We start from the raw sequence: 26,930 nt of genomic DNA on the forward strand, positions 1-26,930 counted from the left end.
TGTGTTACAAGGGCTGAGAACACTGGTACTAGGTATATTGTAACTTATAACATTGGCTGTGTTACAATAGCCAAGAACACTGGTACTAAGTATATGGTAACAAATAATAATGACTGTGTTACAATTGCCAAGAACTCTGGTACTTGGTATAGGGTAAACAATAACATTGAGTGTGTTACAATTGCCAAGAACACTGGTACTAAGTATATGGTAACCAATAATAATGACTGTTTTACAAGGGCTAAGAACACTGCTACTAGGTATATGGTAAACAATAACATTGGCTGTGTTACAATTGCCAAGAACGCTGGTACTCTAGGTGACTTATAACATTGGCTATGTTCAAATTGCCAAGAACACTGGTACTAAGTATATGGTAACCAATAATAATGACTGTATTACAATTGCCAATAACTCTGGTACTTGGTATAGGGTAAACAATAACATTGGCTGTGTTACAAGGGCCAATAACTCTGGCAGATGGTACGCAAGTAGTAGGTGATTGTTCATTTCCTTTCTTGTTCCCCATTTTGAAAGTAAGTGTTTCGTCAACAACCTTGACAAAGAATTGTAATTTAAGGGAATAGTTCTCCTAATGTCATGTGATATCTCCTACAGTTGTAACATTACTTGTGACCTATAAATTAGGAGTTAAATTACTCTAGATAGGGATCATGTGATTTCTGATCGAGGTCACATGACTGTTCCTCTTGCTGCTACTGCCTTAGTTTCTTTGCTCGTACATTGCCCTTAATTTAGTTCTCTAATTTTATGCAAATTTTATGCTAATGTCTGATTAAGGGTTGATGAATGATGTGACTGTCATTTGGTGATACAGGTGATATGCTTTATACTTCCAGTATTAAAATATCTCTGATTTTTACTGCATATCTTACAGGGTACACATGAAAGTCTGCATGGTAATGCTAAAGCACTATCAACAGTAACTGCCATTATTGATGGTACTGGTACTATTGGCGCTGCTGTAGGACCTCTACTAACAGGACTTATCTCACCGACCAACGAGGCAGGCTGGACTTATGTATTCCTAATGCTTGCTGGTGCTGAGGTTATTGGTGCTCTAGTAAGTAGTCCATATTGGTTGAGGGTCTGTTACAGTGGCCTATATGACCATTTGTACTTGCTGGACAGGCAATGGTGTAACAGGGATTGCTTTAGGTTGGGTCAAGAAACCTTATTTGACCATCTGGTATCACTGGACAGTAATGTCACACCCTGCAAGGAAGTCAGTGCAATAACAATATCTATAGTCAGGTCTCTTAGGTTATATTACAAACATTTAACTATTTATAGAGATTGGTTTAAGTTGGGTAAGAAAACCCTTTTTGACCATCTTGTATCACTGGACAGTAATGTCACACCCTGCAAGGCAGTCAGTGCAATAGCAATATCTATAGTCAGGTATCTTAGGGTTTATTACAAACATCTATAAGATTGATCCACAGATTTTACTGTACAATTAAAAGCTGTTTTGTACAATTGGGCATCCTATTACACAGACTTACGGCTTGAGAACGTTGGCATCCAGTGCACCGTGCCTGTGGAACTCACTTCCAGAACATGTAAAAATGTCCAATACTGTGAACAGTTTCAAATCAGCTCTCAAAACCTATCTTTTCAACAAAGCATATATATGTTATAATTGTTATTATTATGTTAAGCGCTACGAGAATTATTTCATAGCTTGTTTGGCGCTATATAAAAATTATGTATTATTATTAGGATTAACAGTTTTATATTCTATTACATTTGATACATTCTCTTTATCACTCAGTTTATGATACGACAGGTGTTTAAGGAGTTAAAATCTTGGAGGAATAAAAGAAAATCCTATCAACTGATTAACGAAGTTGACAGTGACAGGTAAGTTCATCATTGAAAGATGTGTTAATGTTTAATATGTAATTATTGTACAGCTGCAACAATTATAGTAAATCAGTATGGTAATATAAGTACAGCAATGTAAGTACATCAATATATAAGAATGGTAATATAAGTACAGAAATATTAGAACGGCAATATAAGTACGGCAGTATAAGAATGGTAATATAATTAGAGCAATGTAATTACAGAAATATTAGTACGGCAGTATTAGAACAGTAATATATGTACAGCAATATAAGTACGGTAGTATAAGTACAGCAATGTAAGTACAGAAATATATAAGAATGGTAATATAAGTACAGCAATATAAGAAGGGCAATATTAGTACGGCAGTATTATTACAGTAAAATATGTACAGCAATATAAGTACAGTAATATAAGTACCATAGTATAAGTACAGTCATATAAGTATGGCAATATATGTACAGAAATATAAGTACTATAGTATAAGTAATATAAGTAATATGGTACTATAAGTACCATAGTATAAGTACAGTAATATAAGTAAGGTAATATTAGTACGGTAATATACGTACGGCAATATATAAGAACGGCAATATTAGTACGGCAGTATTAGTACAGTAATATATGTACAGCAATATAAATATGGCAGAATAAGAATGGTAGTATAAGTACAGCAATATAAGTACAGTAATATAAGTACGGCAATATATAAGAACGGCAATACAAGTACCTTGATATAAGTACAGCAATATAGGAATAGAAATATAAGTTCAGCAATACAAGTATGGCAATATAAGAACGGCAATATTAGTACGGCAGTATAAGTACAGTAAAATATGTACAGCAATATAAGTACAGTAATATAAGTACCATAGTATAAGTACAGTCATATAAGTACCTAAATATAAGTCCGGCAATATATGTACAGTAATATGAGTTCGGTAATATAAGTACTATAATATAAGTAATATGGTACTATAAGTACCATAGTATAAGTACAGTCATATAAGTACAGCAATATAAGTATGGCAATATATGTACGGTAATATGAGTTTGGTAATATAAGTACTATAATATAAGTAATATGGTACTATAAGTACCATAGTATAAGTACAGTAATATAAGTAAGGTAATATTAGTACAGTAATATAAGTAAGGTAATATAAGTACAGTAATATAAGATCAGCAATATATGTACAGCAATATAAGTACGGCAGTATAAGTATGGTAATATAAGTACGGCTATATATAAGAACGGCAATATTAGTACGGCAGTATTAGTACAGTAATATATGTACAGCAATATAAATACGGCAGAATAAGAATGGTAGTATAAGTACAGCAATGTAAGTACAGAAATATTAGAACAGCAATATAAGTACAGTAATATAAGTACGGCAATATATAAGAACGGCAATACAAGTACCTTGATATAAGTACAGCAATATAAGTTCAGCAATAAAAGTATGGCAATATAAGAACGGCAATATTAGTACGGCAGTATTAGTACGGCAGTATTAGTACAGTAAAATATGTACAGCAATATAAGTACAGTAATATAAGTACCATAGTATTAGTACAGTCATATAAGTACAGCAATATAAGTACGTTAATATAAGTACGGCAATATATGTACAGTAATATGAGTTCGGTAATATAAGTACTATAATATAAGTAATATGGTACTATAAGTACCATAGTATAAGTACAGTCATATAAGTAAGGTAATATTAGTACGGTAATATAAGTACGGCAATATATGTGTGGCAATATAAGTACGGTAATATATTGTTCGGCAATATTAGTATAGTAATATAAGATCAGCAGTATATGTACAGCAATATAAGTACAGTGATATAAGTACGGTAATATAAGGTCGGCAATATAATTACCGTACTGTAAGTACAGTAATATAAGTACCGTTATATATGTTCAGTAACATGAATACAGTTATATAAGAACAGTAATATATGTACAGCAATATAAGTACGGTAATATAAGTTCGGCAATAAAATTACTGTACTGTAAGTACAGTAATATAAGTACGGTTATATATGTTCAGTAACATAATTACAGTTATATAAGAACAGTAATATATGTACAGCAGTATAAGTACAGTCATATAAGTACAGTATAGTGTAGTGCTAGATGGATATCTTACCATCTAGTGCAATGTTGGTAGACTGTATACAGTGTTAACTGGGACTTGAGTGTCAAATAAGTTCATGACATGTCAAACACACTATTAACCATAAATATCTGAAAATCCTATTAAAAGTGCAGCTTCTTGACAATGACAATGGCATTGTTGAGATGATAGAAAATGTCTGCAATTTTACTATTGTTGTCATTACAGTTATCCAATGTTCTGGACTACTGTTGTCATTACAGTTATCCATTGTTCTGGACTACTGTTGTCATTACAGTTATCCATTGTTCTGGACTACTGTTGTCATTACAGTTATCCATTGTTCTGGACTACTGTCATCATTACATTTATCCATTGTTCTGGACTACTGTTGTCATTACAGTTATCCATTGTTCTGGACTACTGTTGTCATTACAGTTATCCATTGTTCTGGACTACTGTTGTCATTACAGTTATCCATTGTTCTGGACTACTGTTGTCATTACAGTTAAATCCATTGTTCTGGACTACTGTTGTCATTACAGTTATCCATTGTTCTGGACATTTGTCATCTGTTGTCCAGCAATATTTGACAAATAAACTATTCTTGCTAAAATATGGTTTCGGTCAGCACCTTAACTTAAATTTAAAGAATTTGGATCTCTAGTAGTATGTTTTTCAGATCCCTGTCAAAGCTAAAGCTTTTTTTTAAACTATTGACTAGTCTAGCATATTACTGATTTGCATCATCTATCTATAAGCCTAGTCAACTCACTGGCCCAAAATGGCCTCAGGTTTGTTTCAGTTGTGGGTAAAACTCTTTATGCAGAACTCTTTATTTACCCTTTTTTTACCTTTTTTATTGATTTCATGTTAGTGTCTGACTTGCATTCACTTTCAATGCTTTGTTATATCCTTATTAAACAAACTTACATTGAAGTTTAAGCAACTCCTTTTACAATACTTGATCATGAACCTATTTTAGGAGAACAGGTGAAAGACTAAGTTAAACTCTCATTCTGATATTCAGTGAACAGATAGTCACAGGATCAGTTGCCTAAGACCATATGGTGAGTGTTAAATGTTTGTGTATCAAACAAATGAAACATTCAGTGTAATCATACAATCAACTTATACTCTGCTATTGCCTTGCTTTTATTACTTCATGCATATGCATGAAATCCCTGGAAACATGAATGGCAAACAAACTAATTCATTAGCTATAAACATGAATGCCAAACAAACTAATACATTAGCTATAACCATGAATGGCAAACAAACTAATTCATTAGCTTTAAACATGAATGGTGAACTAACTAAATCATTAGCTATTTCAAGACAGAATGCAAATTATTAATAAAAAGTGATTAAGTAGGCTAAAAATATCACGTAAATTGGGAAACAAGTTTGTAAGATTTCACTCTATAGACAGTTTTCTACAAGAAATAATTTGTCAGTTTGGAAAAGCTCCTTTTTCTGTTCCTTGTCTGAAAATGAGGATTTCAGCAGTTGCAGACTATACCAAAGTGTGGCTCTGACAGGGCATTTACTCTATAGATTTAGTGTTTTATACTCTAGTCTCATAGTGGTGTGCTCTAATCTCTCTTGGAAGGTTTTTATTTTTAGAGAAGCTGGCTGCATCTTTAACTAGGGACATGGCTGCATCTTTCATGGACATGGCTGCATCTCAAAGATGGCTGCATCTTTAACTAGGGACAGCTAACTTAAAACGCTGATAGTCCGCTATGTACGAGAGTGTATAGCAAGGAAATTGGTGGCACTTCATCTCAACTGTGAAAGTTAACAAGAAATCCCAATCATTAAAAAGAGTTTTCTCAAGACTTAAAGATATTTTGCTGTGCAGTTTACACATTGAGTGAGTGAGGGAGGCAAACCACCAACATTCGAAACAACATATGCTTGGTCATGCAATTGCAAAAAAAAAAGAGAAATATGTAGTTTATACTTTGATACCCACCCATCAAGTAAACATATATGCTTTAATATTGCCGGGGTGAAACACTAATTGTTGGCTTATGTATGGAATCGCTGCATTAAGGTAATCTTGCTATGCTTACTGACATATCAAGGAGTGGCTACTAATTCCTTTAAAAGTATTTCTAAACATATTTCTGGTTTTGCATATGGAGTGACTGCATTGCTTGGCTAACAGATTGACATACATATGGCATGGGTGCTTTTTAAGTATGTTTGCTGGTTTGCACGTAAAATGTGGCTGCATTTAGATTTGAACATTTGGGGAATGTAAATTAATTTATTGTAAAATATTTCTGGTTTAACATATGGAGTGAATGCATTAAGGTGGTATTTCTGGGCTAACATATATATGGAACAGCTGCTTTTCAGTATGATTGTTTTTGTATTTTTTTCTATATAGAGTGGCTACCTTAAGGTAATATGACTGGACTTAGCATGGTTACACACTAAACATATCAGAAGTGATTGCTTTTACCTCTGTAGTAGTATACAGAACTAGTATTGTTGTAGAACCTCTGACATACTGTATGGAAGGAGGCAACTGTTTGCAAGGTATACACTGTAAGAGCTTACACAAATTTGGATGTGACTAGGAACTGTGTGGTGGTATGTTGGGGAGCTTAGGCCTACATTCATATGGATGTGTTTAGTAGTAGTTTGTTAGGCTGGCCTTGCAGGCTGACATATGAACTGTGTTTAGTAGTATTTAAGGCTGGCCTTGAAGACTGACATATGAACTGTGTGTGTAAGTAGTATTTTAGGCTGGCCTTGAAGACTGACATATGAAATGTGTGTGTAGTAGTATTTTAGGCTGGCCTTGCAGGCTGACATATGAACTGTGTTTAGTAGTATTTTAGGCTGGCCTTGAAGACTGACATATGAACTGTGTGTGTAGTAGTATTTTAGGCTAGCTTTGCAGGCTGACATATGAACTGTGTGTGTAGTAGTATTTTAGGCTGGCCTTCAGGCTGAAATATGAACTGCGTGTTGTAGTACTTATGGCTAGCTTTACAGGCTGACATATGAACTGTGTGTGTAAGTAGTATTTTAGGCTGGCCTTGAAGACTGACATATGAACTGTGTGTGTAGTATTATTTTAGGCTGGCCTTGCAGGCTGACATATGAACTGTGTGTGTAAGTAGTATTTTAGGCTGGCCTTGAAGACTGACATATGAACTGTGTGTGTAGTAGTATTTTAGGCTGGCCTTGAAGACTGACATATGAACTGTGTGTGTAGTAGTATTTTAGGCTGGCCTTGCAGGCTGACATATGAACTGTGTTTAGTAGTATTTTAGGCTGGCCTTGAAGACTGACATATGAACTGTGTGTGTAGTAGTATTTTAGGCTAGCTTTGCAGGCTGACATATGAACTGTGTGTGTAGTAGTATTTTAGGCTGGCCTTGCAGGCTGAAATATGAACCGTGTGTTGTAGTACTTTAGGCTAGCTTTACAGGCTGACATATGAACTGTGTGTGTAAGTAGTATTTTAGGCTGGCCTTGAAGACTGACATATGAAATGTGTGTGTAGTAGTATTTTAGGCTAGCTTTGCAGGCTGACATATGAACTGTGTGTAGTAGTATTTTAGGCTAGCCTTGCAGGCTGACATATGAACTGTGTGTAGTAGTATTTTAGGCTGGCCTTGCAGGCTGACATATGAACTGTGTGTATTAGTATTTTAGCCTAGCTTTGTAGGCTGACATATGAACTGTGTGTTAGTATTTTAGGCTGGCCTTACAGGCTGACATATGAACTGTGTGTTAGTATTTTAGCCTAGCTTTGTAGGCTGACAGCTGTGTGTAGTAGTATTTTAGGCTGGCCTTGCAGGCTGACATATGAACTGTGTTTAGTAGTAGTATTTTAGGCTAGCTTTACAGGCTGACATATGAACTGTGTGTTTAGTAGTAGTATTTGGCTGACATGTGAATTTGCAATTATTTGCTAGAATGTTTAATATCGTGTTATTGATTTTCTCACATCGCGTGGTTTGTAGGGTCCATAGCTTCACAAATTTATTTTTCAAAGTGAAGTTTTGGTCAATGTCCTATGAGATTTCCTTTTTCTGATATGATATTTTCTTTGTCATTTAACATTTCAGCCCTCTTACCAACATTGATGACCCTTGAATGTGGAATAATGGTACACGTTATGGCGTATCAACAGATTTCATCTATAATTTAGGGAGACTTGATACAGGCACTTGTAAGGACTTTAAATCCACATTATTTAGCAGCTTTCCTGCTGGATTACAAGTCCACATCCTCAATAACCAAGGAATGTGAAGCCCTGGATTTCCAGTCACATGCCTATTAACCAAGAAGCCATGGATCATCAACACTGCCGTGCATTATCTCATAAACCAAGGGATGCAAAGCCCTTGTTCATCAATACTGCAGTACGTTTTCTCATAAACCAAGGAATGTGAAACCCTTGTTCATCCATACTGCAGTACGTTCTTTCATGAACCAAGGGATGTGAAGCCCTTGTTCATCAATACTGCAGTACGTTTTCTCATAAACCAAGGAATGTGAAACCCTTGTTCATCCATACTGCAGTACATTCTTTCATGAACCAAGGGATGTGAAGCCCTTGTTCATCAATACTACAGTGTGTTATATCAAAAACCAAGGAATGTATAGCCCTTGTTCATCAATACTGCAGTACGTTTTCTCATAAACCAAGGAATGTGAAGCCCTTGTTCATCAATACTGCAGTACGTTCTTTCATGAACCAAGGAATGTGAAGCCCTTGTTCATCAATACTGCAGTGTGTTATATCAAAAACCAAGGAATGTATAGCCCTTGTTCATCAATACTGCAGTACGTTTTCTCATAAACCAAGGAATGTGAAGCCCTTGTTCATTAAAACTGCAGTATATTATAACATGAACCAAAGGATGTGAAGCCCTTGTTCATCAATACTGCAGTGAAATATTTCATGTGAGATTAATTAGTTTGAAAATAACATGAAACAATAACAGAATTCTTGCGCATACAAAGCTCTTTCAAGTAACTGAATAATTCATGTCAAGGAAATATGAAACATTTTAGTTTTTGTCAAGTAATTTTTAATTTGTTTTAATTGCATTTCACGTAGATTCAAAGTATAGATTGGTGTATTCTGTGCTTTGGTGATTGGAATCTGGTTTAGCATTAAATTAACTTCAAATGTGACTAGTAAGATAACTTATTAAGAAACTGTGCTCTGTTGGAATCATTCTCTAATATAAGAATTGCTGCACTACACATATGGCATATTCTATTTTAATATTTTTTCTTGATATTTTGTCAAATATTCAAGGATGCTCATCAAATATGGTTCATCAAAATAAGCACACATGAGTGTGTTAGTAGCTTACTACTATATCATGTATCTAACCAGACACAACATGAATGTCGCTGCTAACAATAACACACGAGTGTGTTAGTAGCTAAGTACTATATCATGTATCTAACCAGACACAACTTGAATGTCGCTGCTAACAATAACACACGAGTGTGTTAGTAGCTTAGTACTATATCATGTATCTAACCAGACACAACATGAATGTTGCTGCTAACGATAACACATGTGATTAGATATTTCTATTATTAGTGAACAATAACAGCTTATATTCCTAGTCTTGTGTTTCCCTAGTACCAGTTTATATTGCTAATGAATTCAATTTTCACTACCTACTTGTATTGCTAATGATGTTACCTGCACAAAGGAGACTACTTCGTAATATTTTCAACATTAGATGGACCAATAACAATTGGTTATCAAACCATGAGCTCTATAATGAAAACAACCAAACACACCTTTGGTCATCCATAGTCGCACATAGAAGATTGAGATTTTTCGGTCGTGTAGCAAGACTCCAGGAGGACGCTCCAGCAAAGGTTGCTTTAAGATAAGCATTGAGACATACTGCAATAAAGCAATAAACCTTGCGCAAGATCGTGATACGTGGCGGAGGTAAATCACTGAGCATGTCGGATAGACGAGACTCAACTTACTACTTAGTTTAGTATAAAAAAGGATCAGAAGGGACACTTTAGTCCCCATCAAGGACCCGATAGAGAGAGAAAAAAACTGAAGACACAAACACTCAGACCCTATTACAATGCTTAAAGTGCTTGTCCAAAGCATTCTTAAACCCATTGACACTACTTGCAAGTACAACTTTGCAAGTACAACCCATTGACACTACTTGCAAGTACTACTGTACTACTACTACTTCTATTGCTAATGATTTTACCTGCACTTTGTGTTATATTGTGTTACCTTACCTGTTCCATTTGTCAGTTATACAGTTATTTGTCAGTTACTGCCCTCTTTGGTTTTCCCGGATAATAGTTCAGTTAGCTGTATACTTGCCTACCTGATATCCATAGACTAGGGTAAGGTTGGGTAAAATATGATACATGCCTGCTAAACTGGTGTCCATATGTAGTCAGAATACTTAACTGGCAGGTAATACTTACAGTTACCATCATTTTTTTTAATATAATATTCCAAGGCATTTAATGGTAAAATACTGACACAAGATATTACTTATTTTTGTATGATTCAAATTGTGTACATTACAGTATATGTGTAAAAGATAATAAATTCGTGTTAGAAAGTATGATTGACATGTGGCTCTATTACTTGTACTCTTTGTGATTTTATTGGTATTGTAATTGTAATTTATTATGATGGAAGAAAGGATGCAAAACCTGTATTGTAATTGTAATTTATTATGATGGAAGAAAGGATGTAAAACCTGTATTGTAATTGTAATTAATTATGATGGGAGAAAGGATGTAAAACCTGGCAGAGATACTTTGGGAAATCATTTCTGAGAATAGCTATATTATGTAATTCAATATAGCTGTATAATAATAAAGTATCATGTATACAATATAGGCCTATACATGATACGGAGAAAAGAAGGTGCCATGAACTGGCAAATGTGTCAGTATCCGACGATGGGTAGGCTTTAGCTAGTGAGAACTATAACAGAACTATACTTAAGAACGATTCGTTTCACTTTTGTCATGTACAGGCATGAGCTTTTTCCGCGAATATCCGTGATTTTCTTTTCTACCTCGGGGACAAAAAGTTTTATCCTAACACACTGTAGCATACACAAACTGGAGCCTATACCGCAATTTTTGCAAAGTTCCGTGATTTTATTCTTACCCCAGGCTCATCCCTGCGTATATAGGGGCCATTTTGTGTCGTAATTCATCAGGTGCGTGCAAGAAACTTGTCTATAAGCGTTTGTTGCAAAAACAGTTTGTTGTAGTCACTGGAATTAAAAAGAAGGAGGAAGGAGAAGACACAACAGCAATCATTAAGACTTAGATACTGTGCATTGGAAAGCAAACGTGTTTTAAAAACTTCCGAATATTCGGGGCTTCTTTCAAAGTTATCCGCGCCGTGCAGTTATGGTGGGAAACGTACGTGACATTCATAATCGAATCATAGAGGATGAATGGAATCTTCGGAGTTACTAATCGATATGATTACTTGTTACTACCATGGAGTTTTTACCTCCATGTTACTACGTACGTACGTAGTCATTATCACGTTCGTACGTAAAACATCACGTACGTACGTGATATTATTACGTACACACGTAGTATTACCACGTACGTACGTGATAATTATTTCGTACGTACGTAATATTTTTTAACCATGTCCTCTCTAGATCTTCGTACTTGTACAAAGATGTAGAGGAAAATCAGACTAACGTCTCATCCGGTTTGCTCCACTTTATTGTTGCAATGTGCATATCATGACACAACCAGCTCAGTTTTCAATACATGAAGTTTGTACCCGTGGCGCTGTTCTATTTTAACAACAACACGTTAAGCCAGACGAAACGACCACTTTGGAAAAGTACCACTGACAGTGACTACTTCATTGTCAGCAACCATAACCGTGAAAACTGCACAAGCGAGTGTTGTCCGTGAAACGAAACTCTGCTAACGATTGGCTGAATACTATAGGACCCAAAAGGTAAGAATGTTTGATATACTTACCACACTAAACAGGTTACAAAGTCAGTTTTATTCTGACAGTGTCGAACTTAGTCGTCTTTTACGATTGTTAGGTTTTTAAGGGAGAACCCTTTCTGCATTTGATTCGTCTCGATTTTCTTGGTTTCGTTCTGCACCCATTAAAGAAGTAACATGTATAAACAACGATTCGTAAGATATCAGGTCCTATACGCCTAGGAATGAAAGTTGATATGGGCCTGTCGATCAAATACGACTAACTATAGGCATATATATTACAAGCGTGGATCCAGGGTTTTACCAAGCGGGGCGGGGGTGGGGGGGGGGTCGCTCATTTTGTGGGGGCTAAGCCCAAATCCTGGAGTGCCGAAGGTGCTAAGCTTCGACGCGGGGGGGGGGGGGGGTTGTTGTTCACCCCCAGGACGGTTGTTAAGTTAAACATTGTTACATGAGATTTCTAGCTGGCATCTTAAAATCACAAAGCAACATTGTTTCTTATGGAATCGTTCATTATTATGCAGTGTGTATCGGGTGGTCTCCGAGGGGAACCGCCTTGCTAGAAATCCTAGATCCGGAACTGAATTTTATGGCAAAAACGTAAGAGAATGTCTTAATATAATGGAATGAGCGGTATAAACTTGTACAAACCTGTACACAGGGTGATGTACGTTTCATACATCGAAAATATAGACCTATGGAAAATGCGTCAAATTGGCAGATTTGAAATCACTAAGTATTCTTAGAATCCTCTTGAAATTTGCACTCAGTACTATGTACAACTATTTCTATTGTTAGGAGTTGTTGATAATTAACAATGTGTAGTATATATGCTGTAGTTTTATTCTACTGTTTCTACCATATATATCCGGCGGGATTTCACCCATATTTTTTATTTTTTTTAATATATTTTTTATATTAATATTTAAGCTGTGTCAAATTTATTCTTCATATTCATATTTTAAGGGTTTTGTCATTTTGTTGTCATTGTAAAGCGCTCTTGAACATGCTTAAGTATGAAAAGAGCGCTATGTAAATTTGGTAAATAATAATAATAAATAATAATTAAGAGAAGACCGACATTCCCTTTTATTTTTTCTTCACAAATAAATTCGCCCTGAAATATCTCTTCAAACTTTTGATATTGATTAAAATGAATATCGTATAACGAATAAGTTTTTATTTCTGCTGATTGTCTTCATACAGATTACCGATAAATATGAGGTCATTGCTTTGCTTCCTCGTCGTCTGCCTGCAAGCTGCTGAAGGTATTTTGAATGGACCGATTGTCTGTTGCCTATCTCATGGTTTCATTGTCTTACTTTCATTAGGTTTTCATTTATATAACAATTAAAAGATAAGATACATGGTTATCCGATATATACTGTACGTAGTTATGCTAATACAATCCGTCCAAGACAAAAACATCAGTTGAAAAGGTCACACAGCAAGTTTGGACTCTTTTAGGAAATTTTAATGATTCAGTTTCTTGGCTATTAAAAAAGGTCTGAAGTTCTTTAGTCAACGTAATTTAATCTTGACCATGTGCTCACACTTCGGGAAGCAGCCAATTCCGATTAGACTGTATTGTAATTGTCTGTGAGCTGATGCAATAGTCTGGTGTATATATACATCGTTATATATGTGTGTATATATATATATATATATATATATATATATATATATATATATATATATATATATATATATATATATTTATTTATTTCTACGCAGGTTTGCAGGAACAAGATTACATCTTCAGTTTCTTATACAACTATGATACCTCAGATTACGGCCTGGAACTATACATTGCATCCACTTCAACGAATAGACAAACCGTTGGTAACATCTTCTTACCGCGCAGTGACGTCACTATACCATTTAAAATTGAGCCAATGTCCGGAGAGTTAATACAGCTTCCCCGGGCAGCAGAACCATCTGGATCTTCTTATAAGAGCTCTACTGTGTATGTTCAAGCCGATCAGCATATATACATTTACGGTTTCTCCTCAGACCAAAGCAGTATCGAAAGCTTTTACCCCTTACCTGTAACACTTCTTGGTACTGAATACTACGTAGTGACTCCAAGTGGAGTATACAGTAGCTTTTATCCTACATTTTCAGTGACGTCACTCTATGACGACACCAGAGTATTGATTTTCTTTAACCAACAGTACGGTAACTACAATTCGACGCATCCGATGGAGATAATACTGACCTCTCTGTCTACTTACGTATGGCGACTTTCTTTCGATTTCACTGGCACGAGGATCACGTCTTCCAAAGTAGTGAGTGTTTCTTCGGGTCACGAATGCGCAAACTATGACTCATACTGTGACCACATCATAGAAGTTATGCCTCCCGTAGAATCATGGGGTAGAACATTTGCGATGACATCTTTCACTGGACGAACGCAGGGTTACTTTGTTAAGATATTTACAACACATGCCGATACAATTGTGCGTATGGTACTGCAACACGAGGTTTACGAGGTTCCCGGCAACGGCACTTTATACTTTGATATGCCCTTGTCCTCTGCAGTCGTAATGGAGTGTGATCATCCTGTGATGGTGGTGGCGCAAGTTAAGACGAATCCGTTCATGTCAGTTATACCAGCTATAGAACAATCCACTGTAGGCCCGATACCATTCTATTCTTTCAGTGACGATGACAATTATTTGAATCTATGGGCTTCCACGAATGACTTTCGAGGTATACTCATTGATGATGAGCAAGTATCCTGGGAGGTGGTCATGAGTTCAGATTCGTGGGGCAGTCTCGTACGAGGAAGTTTGTCGGCAGGTCACCATGTGGTACGTCACACTGACATCAACGTCACGTTGAGTGGGATAGTATATGGCTACGGCTATAGCTCATCCTACGCGCACACACTCCCATACAAGCCAGGTGGTGAGTAATCAAACCGTATGTACTGAAAAATAAAAATTTTAATTTGATATATGGTCAAGCGAATAACCAGAATGATTTAAATGAATCAAATCCAATAAATGTTCAATTCAACATGTTGTTCTGACCTCGATATAATACGAACGATACATTTTATAGGGAAAGAAGAACTTTTGATACTGAGTGGGTTAGTGCTTGCATTGAAATTTTATGTACCTATCTTCTTTTCGCAGTGAACGTAAAGGACACAACGGCCCCTTATATATCCATATGTCATACAGTCCCTGTGGAGGTGATCGGTAACTACGACAGGAATGTTACGGCAGTGATGTGGATGGAACCATCTGTTATTGACGAGGAAGGGTTGCCTATTACTGTATCGACTAATTATCAGCCAGGAGACCTCTTTCCCATTGGTAGCACTACTGTAATGTACTCATTCAGCGATAACAGCGGAAATCGCGCTTTTTGTTCCTTCGATGTTATTGTACATGGTGAGTATCTGTCACTCCACCGGTACTGAGATATCCAAAGAATGTCATAGGTTATATAACACTTCGTATTTTCATTTCAGATATCACTCCACCGGTACTGAGATATCCAGAGAATGTCATAGGTTATATAACACTTCGTATTTTCATTTCAGATATCACTCCACCGGTACTGAGATATCCAGAGAATGTCATATTTTATATAACACTTCGTATTTTCATTTCAGATATCACTCCACCGGTACTGAGGTATCCATGGCTTGTCATATGTTATATAACACTTCGTATTTCCATTTCAGATATCACTCCACCGGTACTGAGGTATCCATGGCTTGTCATATGCTATATAACACTTCGTATTTTCATTTCAGATATCACTCCACCGGTACTGAGGTATCCAGGCATGTCATATGTTATTTAAAACTTCGTATTTTCATTTCAGATATCACTCCACCGGTACTGAGATATCCAGGGCATGTCATATGTTATATAACACTTCGTATTTCCATTAAGATATCACTCCACCGGTACTGAGGTATCCAGGGCATGTCATATGTTATATTACACTTCGTATTTCCATTAAGATATCACTCCACCGGTGCTGAGGTATCCAGGGCTTGTCATATGTTATATAACACTTCGTATTTTCATTTCAGATATCAATCCACCGGTACTGAGGTATCCAGGGCATGTCATATGCTATATAACACTCTGTATTTTCATTTCAGATATCACTCCACCCGTGCCGAGATGTCCAGGTCATTTGCGAGTCGATTCTTGTAGTAAAAAGGCGACCATTTCCTGGCCAGAACCTCATGTCTGGGATAACTCGGAAGGAAATGTTATCATGACGAAAGATCATGAATTTGGAGATGAACTGCGAGGTGTTGAATTTATACAGTACACATTCACAGACGAGTCTGGTAATGTTGCTACTTGTAAAATCAAGGTTGAGGTGTCTAAGGATGACAGCCTTTGTTGGCAACTTACCATGCCTTTCGTTATCTCTGCAGTAATGTTAGGATTAACTTTGGTACCATTCTTGTACACAACTGGTATACTTGTTCATCATCGCCGATCTACAAAGTCGCTTGTCCATCGCCCTGGTAATGGAAATGTCGGTACTAATCCCCCATGCCAGCCACCATGTGGAGACGATGATATCTACGAAGATCCTTCGCAATTTCAAAAGGGCGATGGGCAAAGAAATGACTCCGGATTAACTTATGAAGAACCAACGACGTCACCCTTTGGTGAAGATTATGTGGAAGCAAAACCGACGTCAAAGGCGAACGACTTTGGGGTGAACTATGAAGAACCAGTCGCTTCAAATGATAAGGACTTTGCTGCGGAGTATGAACAGCCAATGGCTTCAAACGATAAGGACTTTGATGTGGCGTATGAACAGCCAATGGCTAAACATGCTCAGGAGATTCGTAAAGGTCACTTTAATAAAGGCAACACAATTGCACTTAGTTAAGAGTTAGTTGCAACCTCTGTCCTATAGAATCCAACAAATACTCCATACTACAATTAATTTTTATGTATTTTCTAGTGTTATACTCACAATGTAGACGTTGATCAGAAAAAACAGATTGTAATAATGTTACCGCAATGCAGTCATGGACTAAAACAACTAAAATATCATACAGGAAAGAGTAAAACTGTTCGCAACGTTGTCACTTAGAGCCCAACATTCCGACAAATTAATAATAAACATTTTTAACGTTTCTTGTCTTTCTAAATAGTTCTTCAACCAGTTAGGAAAATTCTCTAAGTAGCCTACTCAGTATAATTCCGTATGATAATTTATTTCAAGTTCAATTTTTCAAAGCACTTAAAGTAATAGTCTCATACTAATCCAACGAATGAAAAGTGCTTTGAAGCAATAATGTGAATAACATATGAATGATTGCTGGGGTTTGCCAGTTCGACAAATGTATGCGAAGGAACCTACAAACGTACCTAAAATACACGTGTGAACATACGTCATTAGTAGGATGACGGCGGGTTCAGGACGTGTAAATTTAACGTTAAATAGTGACAGTTCTTTTATTCAGGGTTTGGATTGTTCAAAGATATATAACATGTCGAGTGTTATGTCAGTGGTGGCCGTAAAGCGGGTCAATAATAGCTGTACAACCGGTCAATGATTACCGTATAACTAGTCGCTGACTACTGTATAACAAGTCCATGATTGCCGTAAAGCAGGTCAATGATTACTGTAAAGCCAGCCAATGATTGCCGTAAAACCAGTCCATGATTTTCGTAAAACCAGTCCATGATTGGTATAATCAGTCCATGATTGCCGTATAACCAGTCTATGATTGTCGTACATCCCGTCAATGATTGCCCTAAGCCTGTCAATGATTGCCGAATAACCAGTCCATGATTGTGGTATAACCAGTCCATGATTGATATAACCAGTCCATGCTTACTGTATAACTAGTCCATGATTGTCGTAAAGCCGGCCAATGATTGCCGTAAAACAGGTCAATGATTGCAGTATAACCAGTCCATGAATGTCGTATAACCAGTCTATGATTGGCATAACCAGTCCATGCCTACTGTATAACCAATCCCATGATAGTTGTAAAGCCGGCCAATGATTGTCGTAAAACAGGTTAATGATTATCATTTAAGGGTTTAACAGCTTTCGGTAAACTACAAAAGTAGAGTTGTAAATTGTAAAGCCGGCACATGATTGCAGTAAAACAGGTCAATGATTGCCGTATAACCAGTCCATGATTGTCGTATAACCATTCCATGATTGGCATAACCAGTCCATTCTTACTGTATAACCAGTCCATGATAGTCGTAAAGCCGGCCAATGATTGCCGTGAAACAGGTCAATGATTGTCATTTCTTTCGGTAAACTACAAAAGTAGAACTGTTTTAAACAACGGATGAAATTGATGTGAGTTAAATTTTCTTTCAGATTTGTGACATTCTAATGAAGCATAGAGAATAGATATTTTAAAATTCCGAGACATGAGCTTTGTGCGAACTGTTTTTTTTTTATATATTTATATTATATATATACATTCTTTGCTCCCTTTCATGGACTTGTATGATGGTTACTAATTAGTTTTCACGTTAAGAGAAAATGCTTGAGAATGAAAAGACATTTCATGCTAGAAATAACCGATTGCCTGCTGTGCTCAAATTTGCAAAACGTGCCTTTTTAAGATGATGTTTTAAAACAATATGATTGAACTTTTATTTCATAACAACGTTGCTAAACATCGGACGTGGTAGTAAAACACCAGCTTTATTCAACTCTGTTCAACTGAGCGATGGCATCAACTTCCTTATTGCTCAGTGCTACCCCGTACCATGAACTAATGACTACTTATTTTGATGTATTCCATGAATTGATAACAAGAGTAAACAAGTAGTACTTGTACAGGTAATGAACCTTGTCCTTTTATCTTGGTAGCACAACTTCCGTGAAGCTTTCTGGTCACTTCGCCCAACAACCATTTCGCTCAACTGCCATTTCGCCCAACCAGCCTGGTCATTCGCCCAACCAGCCTGGTCATTTCGCCCAACCTTATTGGTCATTTCGCCCAACCATTTTTTTCTCATATTCAGTCAGAATAATATTACTTTTTCTATTTCACTAGTTCAATTTGATTTATTTTGGTTTATATTACTTCGTGGTTGGTAAAATAAAGTGAATATCCATTCGATATCGATCGGAGTCTGAGCAGTTATTCCGAGTATAATGGGAGGATATCTAGTTCAACAATTTGATTTATTTTGGGTTATAGTATTACACTACTTTAGGCGGTTACGCATTCAATGGAAGTTATATTATTAAATATACAAACAAGGGGAATCGGTGTGGAATAATATCCTTTTTTCTATTTCACTAGTACAATTTGATTTATTTTGGGTTATAGTATATATCCCGTAACGTTAACAATGCCCGAACGTTTCCTATCAAACCTATCCCCTAAAACACTGATCCATCCTGCCGACTGTAACCACGACTTCAAGTTCCCTTATTATTCGGTTCGTATCCCGTAACGTTAACAATTCCTGAACGTTTCCTTACTAAAGTTATACAAACTAAAGGACTTCAAGTTTCCTTAATATTCGGTTCGTATCCTGTAACGTTAACAATTCCCGGACGTTTCCTTATTGAATTACAATAATTAATCAAGGTTGGGCGAAATGACCAGGCTGGTTGGGCGAAATGGTAAGGTTGGGCGAAATGGCAGTTGGGCGAAATGTTTGTTGGGCGAAGTGACCAGCTTCCTCCGTGAACACACATTTCCGCGTTTTACACATGCATTTCCGTACATTTAAACCGTTAATATCTATACTGCCTTCAATACTTCCTTCTTCGAAACCGTCGAGAAATTAAAGTTGGCATGGAAGGTTTGTCACAAAAGTATATTTATGATACCCATGTTAAACTATATCTTCTGGCAACTTCCCGAATGTTATAAAGCTATATTTCAAATACACAAGTTTTTGATTCAAGGTAATTTGATCAGTTATTTAAGTACCTCTATATAAGCTGATATTCCATACAATATTAGTTATTGAAGTTTTTTGTAAATTATGTATGTAAAGCAGAACCGACGTTACTACCTTCCATACATACAAACATGGCATGTTCCTTACATGTATGTTTGTAAGCCTCAGATTTATATGATTTTGCGATTTCTATTTGAATTATGATTACATTAATTCGCAATCGCGTGATTGAAAGTAGTTGTGTTAGAGGTAAACATTACCGGAAAAGAATACAATTTAGAATTCATTTCCGTCAACTTTCCCGCAGCTGGTTAAAATGGCATTGAATTATCCTGGCCATCCTCTTCTACAATTTCGTTCCCATAATTCCGTTGCTAATTCAATCGTACGTGGCAGACAGACGTTAGAGTAGATCATAATGGATAGTACAAAATGCGCTTGCTTACTATTTGATAGCATGAATACCCGACGCCAAACCGACGTTAAAGTGAATCCCTGACGTCAGAGTGAATACCCCGACGCCAAACTGACGTCAGAGTGAATACCCCGACGCCTCTGTGTTTTGTTAGAAACGTTTAAACTTGGATCACCTGACGAGTCTTGAGATGTCATGTGTGGAAAGACGGTTTGAGTGGATCAGGTTCCATCGTCCGGAAGTCACTATAGTAACTTTTCAAGAATTTCAGAGATATATTTGAAGAAAGACTGGAAACGGATCTGGGCCTCGGATTATTTCAGTTTGCAGAAATAATTCATGATGTAAGCTATGATTGAGCTGGCTATGTAACTGCGTCTAGTTGCTTACTAGGGTTTGGTATATGCGTTACTTACTAGGGTTAGGCATATGGGTTGCTTAATAGGTTAAGGGTAGGCCTATATGTTGCTTGCTAGGGTTAGGGTTATGTTTGTGTGCTGCTTACTACTGATAGGGTTAGACTTATGTGTTGCTTACTAAAATAATCCACCACTCAGTCTGTAGCAGTTGTTTCCTGGTACTTACTAAAGATGACTTGGAATTGAAATTCTATGGTGGATCTATTTATTAAAAAACAATTGAGTTGATTGGTAATGTGTGAAGGCTCATTATGAAAGTATGGTACATACACGTGAGAATGGTTAGATAATTGGTGATGTGTTCAGGCTTACACTGGTTTCACATACCTGTGTATAAAGAGTCAATAAAAGACGAGCGAACAAACATCAAAATAACGTTTTTTTTCTGATTTATTCTACTCATACGTGTAGCATATATTCTCGGATATATCCCGAAATGATTATTAAAAGATTAGTATGCAGTTTTATTGGTAAGTTAAAAGCGTATAACGTTGAATTCAATTGGTTCGAGAATATTTATTAAGGATACATAGTAATAAGAATACAATGTGAACTATTATTTGTATGCCGTATAGTATTATACACTCTTAGTCTGAGAACACAATGGCTAGTAATTATAAGTGTGTGCTATATAGTTTTATATACATTCAGTCAGCCAGCCCTCCCTGTTGGGAACACAATGACTAGTAATTATAAGTGTGTGCTATATATTATTATATACTCTTAGTCAGCCAACCCTCCCTGTTGAGAACACAATGACTAGTATTGCATAGCATTATAGTTGCTAGTCACCATCGATCGGACCTTGTACAATGATATCATATTTCCCGGTCATGTCAATAGTGCTCAACACATTTTGCAATCCCCTTAGTTCTACTAAATTCCCTTGCTCGTCCCTGCAATCGTTATCACATTTGCCACATAACTGCTGAGATTGTTTTTGTAAGAGAATAAACAATGCTTAACTTCTTAATTGTGTAATGAAATTAATGATTAAAGAGAAGGACAAACAACACAGCCGATTCACACAGAGATTACAGTAACTATTGTAAATCAAAAGTTTTGTACCACAGTAAAAACTGGATCGTGCTGACAATCGGATAAATCGGTAACATGTGCTATTAAGTCAACAGTAAGAACTGAGGATATTTGTAATTCCAACAAACCCCAAACAATTGGATTTGTTGGAATTACACATATCCTCAGTTATTACTGTAATCCTAATAGCACATGCTACCGAATATATATAGCACGGTCCAGTTTTTCCTGTGGTACAAAACAGTAAGATTTACAATAGTAACTGTGTTCTCTATGTGTATATCGGGTGAACAAGAACATGCACGCTGAACATTATGGTACACTACAATTTTGACGCCTTGCTTTTCAAATGAAATTACTTTTTTGCACGTACCTGTTGTACGCACAGTAGAACAATAGCAATTATAAGCAATATTATGGCCAGGCTAAATATTGTTATAGCAGTGTTCTCTATGTGTATATCGGGTGAACAAGAACATGCACGCTGAACATTATGGTACACTACAATTTTGACGCCTTGCTTTTCAAATGAAATTACTTTTTTGCACGTACCTGTTGTACGCACAGTAGAACAATAGCAATTATAAGCAATATTATGGCCAGGCTAAATATTGTTATAGCAACAATCAGTCCAGTAACTGCTGGTGATGTACACTTTTGTGGGCCTATTGTTACAAGGAAATTACAGATGGCCTCGTTTCCTGCTAGATCAGTAAATATATAATTGACAGTCGTATCTCCGATGAAAAACTGATCCCCAGGAGAATGACTCATGTTCCGAGTCACATCTTGACCTGAGTCATCAAACGCGGTTGGTTCCTCCCAAGACACTTCGATGAAGCTGGTACAGGTTGAAATAACAAGGTCAGATGGACAGTGCATAATATCCGGAGTAGTAACATCTAACAGAAAAAAAAACAAGTAGAATATCAAATGCCAACAAATACAGTGTCATAGTCAAGTCCGAAGAATCGAAGATTGAAACACTCATGTACGACATGAACTGATAATTAAATACTGAATCAATCATATACTAGATGAATCAACATTCGAAGAATAAAACATTCAACTATGACATGAATTTACAATTGGACACGGAAGCAATCACAAACTAGATGAATCGATATTCTAAGATTGAAACACTAATCTATGACATGAATTGACAATTGAACACTGAAGCAATCATAAACTAGATGAATCGATATTCGGAGATTGAAACACTCATGTACGACAAGAACTGATAATTAAATACTGAATCAATCATATACTAGATGAATCAACATTCGAAGATTAAAACATTCAACTATGACATGAATTTACAATTGGACACGGAAGCAATCACAAACTAGATGAATCGATATTCTAAGATTGAAACACTAATCTATGACATGAATTGACAATTGAACACTGAAGCAATCATAAACTAGATGAATCGATATTCGGAGATTGAAACACTCATGTACGAAAAAAACTGACAGTTGAAAACTGAAACACTCCTTAACGTCACCATTGGTCCATCTTACCTCTTACAAGCACTTCAAACATGCAGGTTGCATTGTTGTCTGATATGTCCGTAAATGTGTAGAAAACGTCAGTTGAGCCAGGTGGAAACGAGTCACCTGGATTGAAATTCGAGTTTTCTTTCACATCTAATCCGGAGTTATCAAATGCTGTTGGTGGGTTCCAGAACACTGACACCAGATTGGAGTTAGCATTCGATTCTGCGGTTACTGGTGAATCCGGACAGTCATATATAAAAGGAGGAACAGTATCAATATCATTATCTGGAAAGGAGAAAAAAAACACGATAACATGAAGATACGAATAATGAAGGCAGTCACCTCATAATGATATCATGTGATCAATCAGAGCCATAATATAGTGTCTTAGTACTGTAAGCAGCATTATGGCAATATAAAGTGAACTATAATGTGTTGACTCCCAATGGACATATTAATTAGAATGGATAGTCAAATAAAACACAATATTAAAATACTTTTACCACTCCAGTCAGTACAATAAGATGAAAACGGACAACGGAAATGTCTTCTTACATAAGAATTACAATATGGTGGAATACGCACATCAGAAGAATGCAACGGTTGCAGAATAATAGTGCATTGAATACTAAAAGTAACTACGACGGATAGGATAATAAACACTAACAGTGGGGAATACTACTGGTACTTACAGAAGGATAGGGTAATAAACACTACAATCGGGAATAAGACTGGTACTTACAAAAGGATAGGATACTGAAGACTACAATGGGGAATACTACTGGTACTTACAGAAGGATATGATAATAAACACTAACAGTGGGGAATACTACCGGTACTTACAGAAGGATAGGATAATGACACTAAAAGTGGGGGTATACGACTGGTATTAATTGAACAGTGCAGTGTAGCACAAGGAACACTTACAAACGTATTTATTGGAAGTTGTTGTTTTACATCGTATCATATTTTTTTATATACTTATGCTTACCTTCTTGTACAAAATACATTACAGCGTTAGCAGAATAGCTGTTTCTGTATGCGATTGCCACCATTCTTACATCTGGATCAACGTGACTCAACACGTAGTTTTCACCCCCCTCAACAGTAATATGAATGATGGACCAGCCGTAGTAGTCGGTTTCTATCGGAGTACCTGTTATTGTGACACCATCCACAAGAAGGCCGTGAACATCCAAGGAGGAAATCCAAACCGTTAAATAATTATTTTCACTAACAAGGTTGATAAAGCGCAGAGGACCCTTGATAGCACGGTCTAGTGGGGGTACCATGACCATAGCTGGATATTTCGACCACGTATACTGTACAACCATAACAGGATTTGATGAAGAAATAAACATGGTGCCTGTGGGTACTTCCTGATGGTAGTATTCACCAGGCTGGAGGGTAACGATGCGAGTATCATTCAAGCCAATGGTTTCAACCGATATCTCAGTGTTATTGTATGCAGCCAATACCCTCACCAGATAATTTGATTGTGACTTAAAATACGTGACTAAGAATAAACTTCCCCATGATTCTACAGGTGCTGGGATGTCCATCAAAGCGCTTCGTCGACCCTCAAAACTCGCATCAGGATTACCACATACCACAGAGACCGGTTTTGTAGACTCTAAATATGTTCCAGTGAAGTCAGTTGTAACTTCAAAGAGATGCGTTGAATATGAGTTGAGCTTAATGGCCAGTGGATTATATCGATCATACGTAACACTACTGTAAATATATGGTTTGTCAAAGTAGATCAAAATGTCAGTATTCTCCTGAAGAGCGGAAATAGAAAAGTAACTACCGATGTTTGTAGAATATGGATCGTAGGAGTAAAGATAATACTCTTTACCGAGCTGATTGAATGGCATCACGTAAAATGAATCATAGTAGCTGCCATAACCGCCGGAGCAATACACAACCACATCTCCATCGGCTTCAACAGTGATAGCTAAACTCCTGTATCCAGTGTTGTATCCAACATCGTAATTTGAAACGGAGAGAATATGGTATCCCAGAGGTTGAATAGTGAATGGGTAGACCCTTTGCTGGTATGGTACACTAACCCGTCCATTAATGATGTATTTTTCCGTCGTTGATAACAAGTAGAGCGTTGGGTTGTAGTCATAGCTTTCTCTGTATGATGGAATCATCGACAGAACATGGCGGATTCGTATGTTGCCTGTTTTTGGAAAGAAAGAAACATGTATCTTTGAAAATAAACAAATAATCATGAAATATATGGTGATGATCACGATAAAAAGTAGAAAGAAGTCATAAACGTACCTTGTCCACTGACATTGTGTGAGACGAATATAATGCAGAGCAGTTCCATCAACAGAAATGACTTCATCTTGTTGCAAATGTGGACGAAGATATCTGTAACGATACAGTAAATAAGGTGCATTGGCAATTTGGCAAGTAAAAATAAATGTATCCTCGATATTTTAATGGGTACATGATTCTACCGCCATATATATATATATATGTTCAGTAAATTAAATTAATAATTAAAAACTACAAGATATCTTAAGATAAGTTCAACTATGAAAACTAGCAGCTGCAGCTCATGTACAAAATATAGAAATTCAGTTATGATTTTTTACTTTCCGGACATGAAATGTCAAGAACATTTAAAGCTCAAGTCCGTTTTAAGTTGACATTGACATTTCCTTTAACAAGTTATGAAAATCGTAGCAAGCAGTATACCTATATACGAACTGAACACCGGATTCCTTCCCCCATAGTAACGATTGGCTTACAGTTTAAGAAGTAACAAAGTTGTACTACATATAATATAAATTAAACAGTCGAAAAACTACAATAAAGTTATCGTTTCATTAAAAGTTACCTGTCATAAATTGTTTCTTGAACGTATAATGCAACGCGAATGTTCAAATCCTCGATCCTCTCTGTCAATATGACTATGATAAAGATGGCGTCACCTGATTCTTTTTCTCATATTACACTGGACTTTGTAATGTGTAATTAGCTATTTCACAAAACTTAGATTCTTCGTTAACTCACTTTAGAACACATCAAGCCATTGCGTCAGCACGATAAAGTATTTCCGCTATTAACCGCAACAGGTCATGTTAGCTGAACCTGTTTGTCACTTGTTATACATATACATACTCTCACCAAATGGACAGTAGCGTAAAAGTATTAAAGGTAACTGCAAAAGTATCTGTTAGATGAGTCTGCGTGTCACTTGTTAAACATAAACATACCATCTACCGAATGGACACTAGCGTAAAATATTAAAGGTAGCTGCAAAAGTATATGCTAGATGAGTCTTCGTGTCACTTGTTATACATATACATACCAATATACCGAATGGACACTAGCGTAAAATATTAAAGGTAGCTGCAAAAGTATCTGTTAGATGAGTCTGCATGTCACTTGTTATAAGGCAAATTCTTGTGTTTTAACATTAAGATCATTTTCATACCGATATGTAGACGATTACAACCTTTTTTCTGTAATCGGTGACCAACGCCTAAATAATGACAACCCTTATCTTCGGACATGCCCATGCCATTACTTACACTAACAAACACCTCTTTTTCAGCTGAAAGGTTTCAGCTGAGCTATAGCGACCGTGTGATTCTGCCGAAAATCTGTCACTTTGTCAATCTGTTTGAATGAATGCCATTTCGTCATTTCTTTCATTCGATTTAGTTGAAATGT

At 36.4% G+C, this 26,930-nt stretch overlaps 3 protein-coding genes across 4 annotated transcripts in view; 2 read left to right on the forward strand and 1 right to left on the reverse strand.

Moving 5' to 3' along the window:
- LOC139977786 (glucose-6-phosphate exchanger SLC37A2-like) overlaps nt 1-10,609 on the forward strand; it is a 31,538-nt gene extending 20,929 nt beyond the window's left edge. Inside the window, exons 14-17 of one of the 2 annotated variants that reach the window (XM_071987416.1) lie at nt 899-1,084; nt 1,796-1,884; nt 5,028-5,067; nt 8,092-10,609. In XM_071987416.1, coding sequence (XP_071843517.1) covers nt 899-1,084; nt 1,796-1,884; nt 5,028-5,058 — 306 coding nt within the window. In that variant the 3' untranslated portion in view covers nt 5,059-5,067; nt 8,092-10,609. The remainder of the gene's footprint in view (nt 1-898; nt 1,085-1,795; nt 1,885-5,027; nt 5,068-8,091) is intronic. The other variant, XM_071987417.1, reaches the window with a different exon arrangement.
- A 1,206-nt stretch (nt 10,610-11,815) lies between these two features.
- Nucleotides 11,816-18,365, forward strand: LOC139977783 (uncharacterized). Its single transcript, XM_071987413.1, has 5 exons — nt 11,816-11,981; nt 13,184-13,245; nt 13,712-14,887; nt 15,118-15,378; nt 16,104-18,365. Exons 2-5 carry the CDS (start codon nt 13,197-13,199, stop codon nt 16,853-16,855), a joined length of 2,238 nt encoding a protein of 745 aa, XP_071843514.1. The 5' UTR covers nt 11,816-11,981; nt 13,184-13,196; the 3' UTR covers nt 16,856-18,365.
- Nucleotides 18,151-26,247, reverse strand: LOC139977785 (uncharacterized). The gene is made up of 5 exons (XM_071987415.1): nt 26,092-26,247; nt 25,527-25,619; nt 24,226-25,422; nt 23,259-23,519; nt 18,151-22,637 (listed from the first exon to the last, which is right to left on the reverse strand). Exons 1-5 carry the CDS (start codon nt 26,096-26,098, stop codon nt 22,270-22,272), a joined length of 1,926 nt encoding a protein of 641 aa, XP_071843516.1. The 5' UTR covers nt 26,099-26,247; the 3' UTR covers nt 18,151-22,269.
- Between the last annotated feature and the right edge of the window lie 683 nt (nt 26,248-26,930).

The sequence above is a fragment of the Apostichopus japonicus genome, chromosome 12 (genome assembly GCF_037975245.1).
Source record: "Apostichopus japonicus isolate 1M-3 chromosome 12, ASM3797524v1, whole genome shotgun sequence".
NCBI lineage: Eukaryota > Metazoa > Echinodermata > Holothuroidea > Aspidochirotida > Stichopodidae > Apostichopus > Apostichopus japonicus.

Excerpts from the sequence above, each read along its gene's own strand:
- LOC139977783 (XM_071987413.1), top strand. The coding sequence starts at position 13,197 with ATGAGGTCATTGCTTTGCTTCCTCGTCGTCTGCCTGCAAGCTGCTGAA. Across the intron at positions 13,246-13,711 it reads CTGCCTGCAAGCTGCTGAAG|GTTTGCAGGAACAAGATTAC; the intron begins GTATTTTGAATG and ends ATTTCTACGCAG. Across the intron at positions 15,379-16,103 it reads CTTCGATGTTATTGTACATG|ATATCACTCCACCCGTGCCG; the intron begins GTGAGTATCTGT and ends TTTTCATTTCAG.
- LOC139977785 (XM_071987415.1), bottom strand. Across the intron at positions 25,423-25,526 it reads ACACAATGTCAGTGGACAAG|GCAACATACGAATCCGCCAT; the intron begins GTACGTTTATGA and ends TTCCAAAAACAG. Across the intron at positions 22,638-23,258 it reads GTTTGAAGTGCTTGTAAGAG|ATGTTACTACTCCGGATATT; the intron begins GTAAGATGGACC and ends TTTTTCTGTTAG.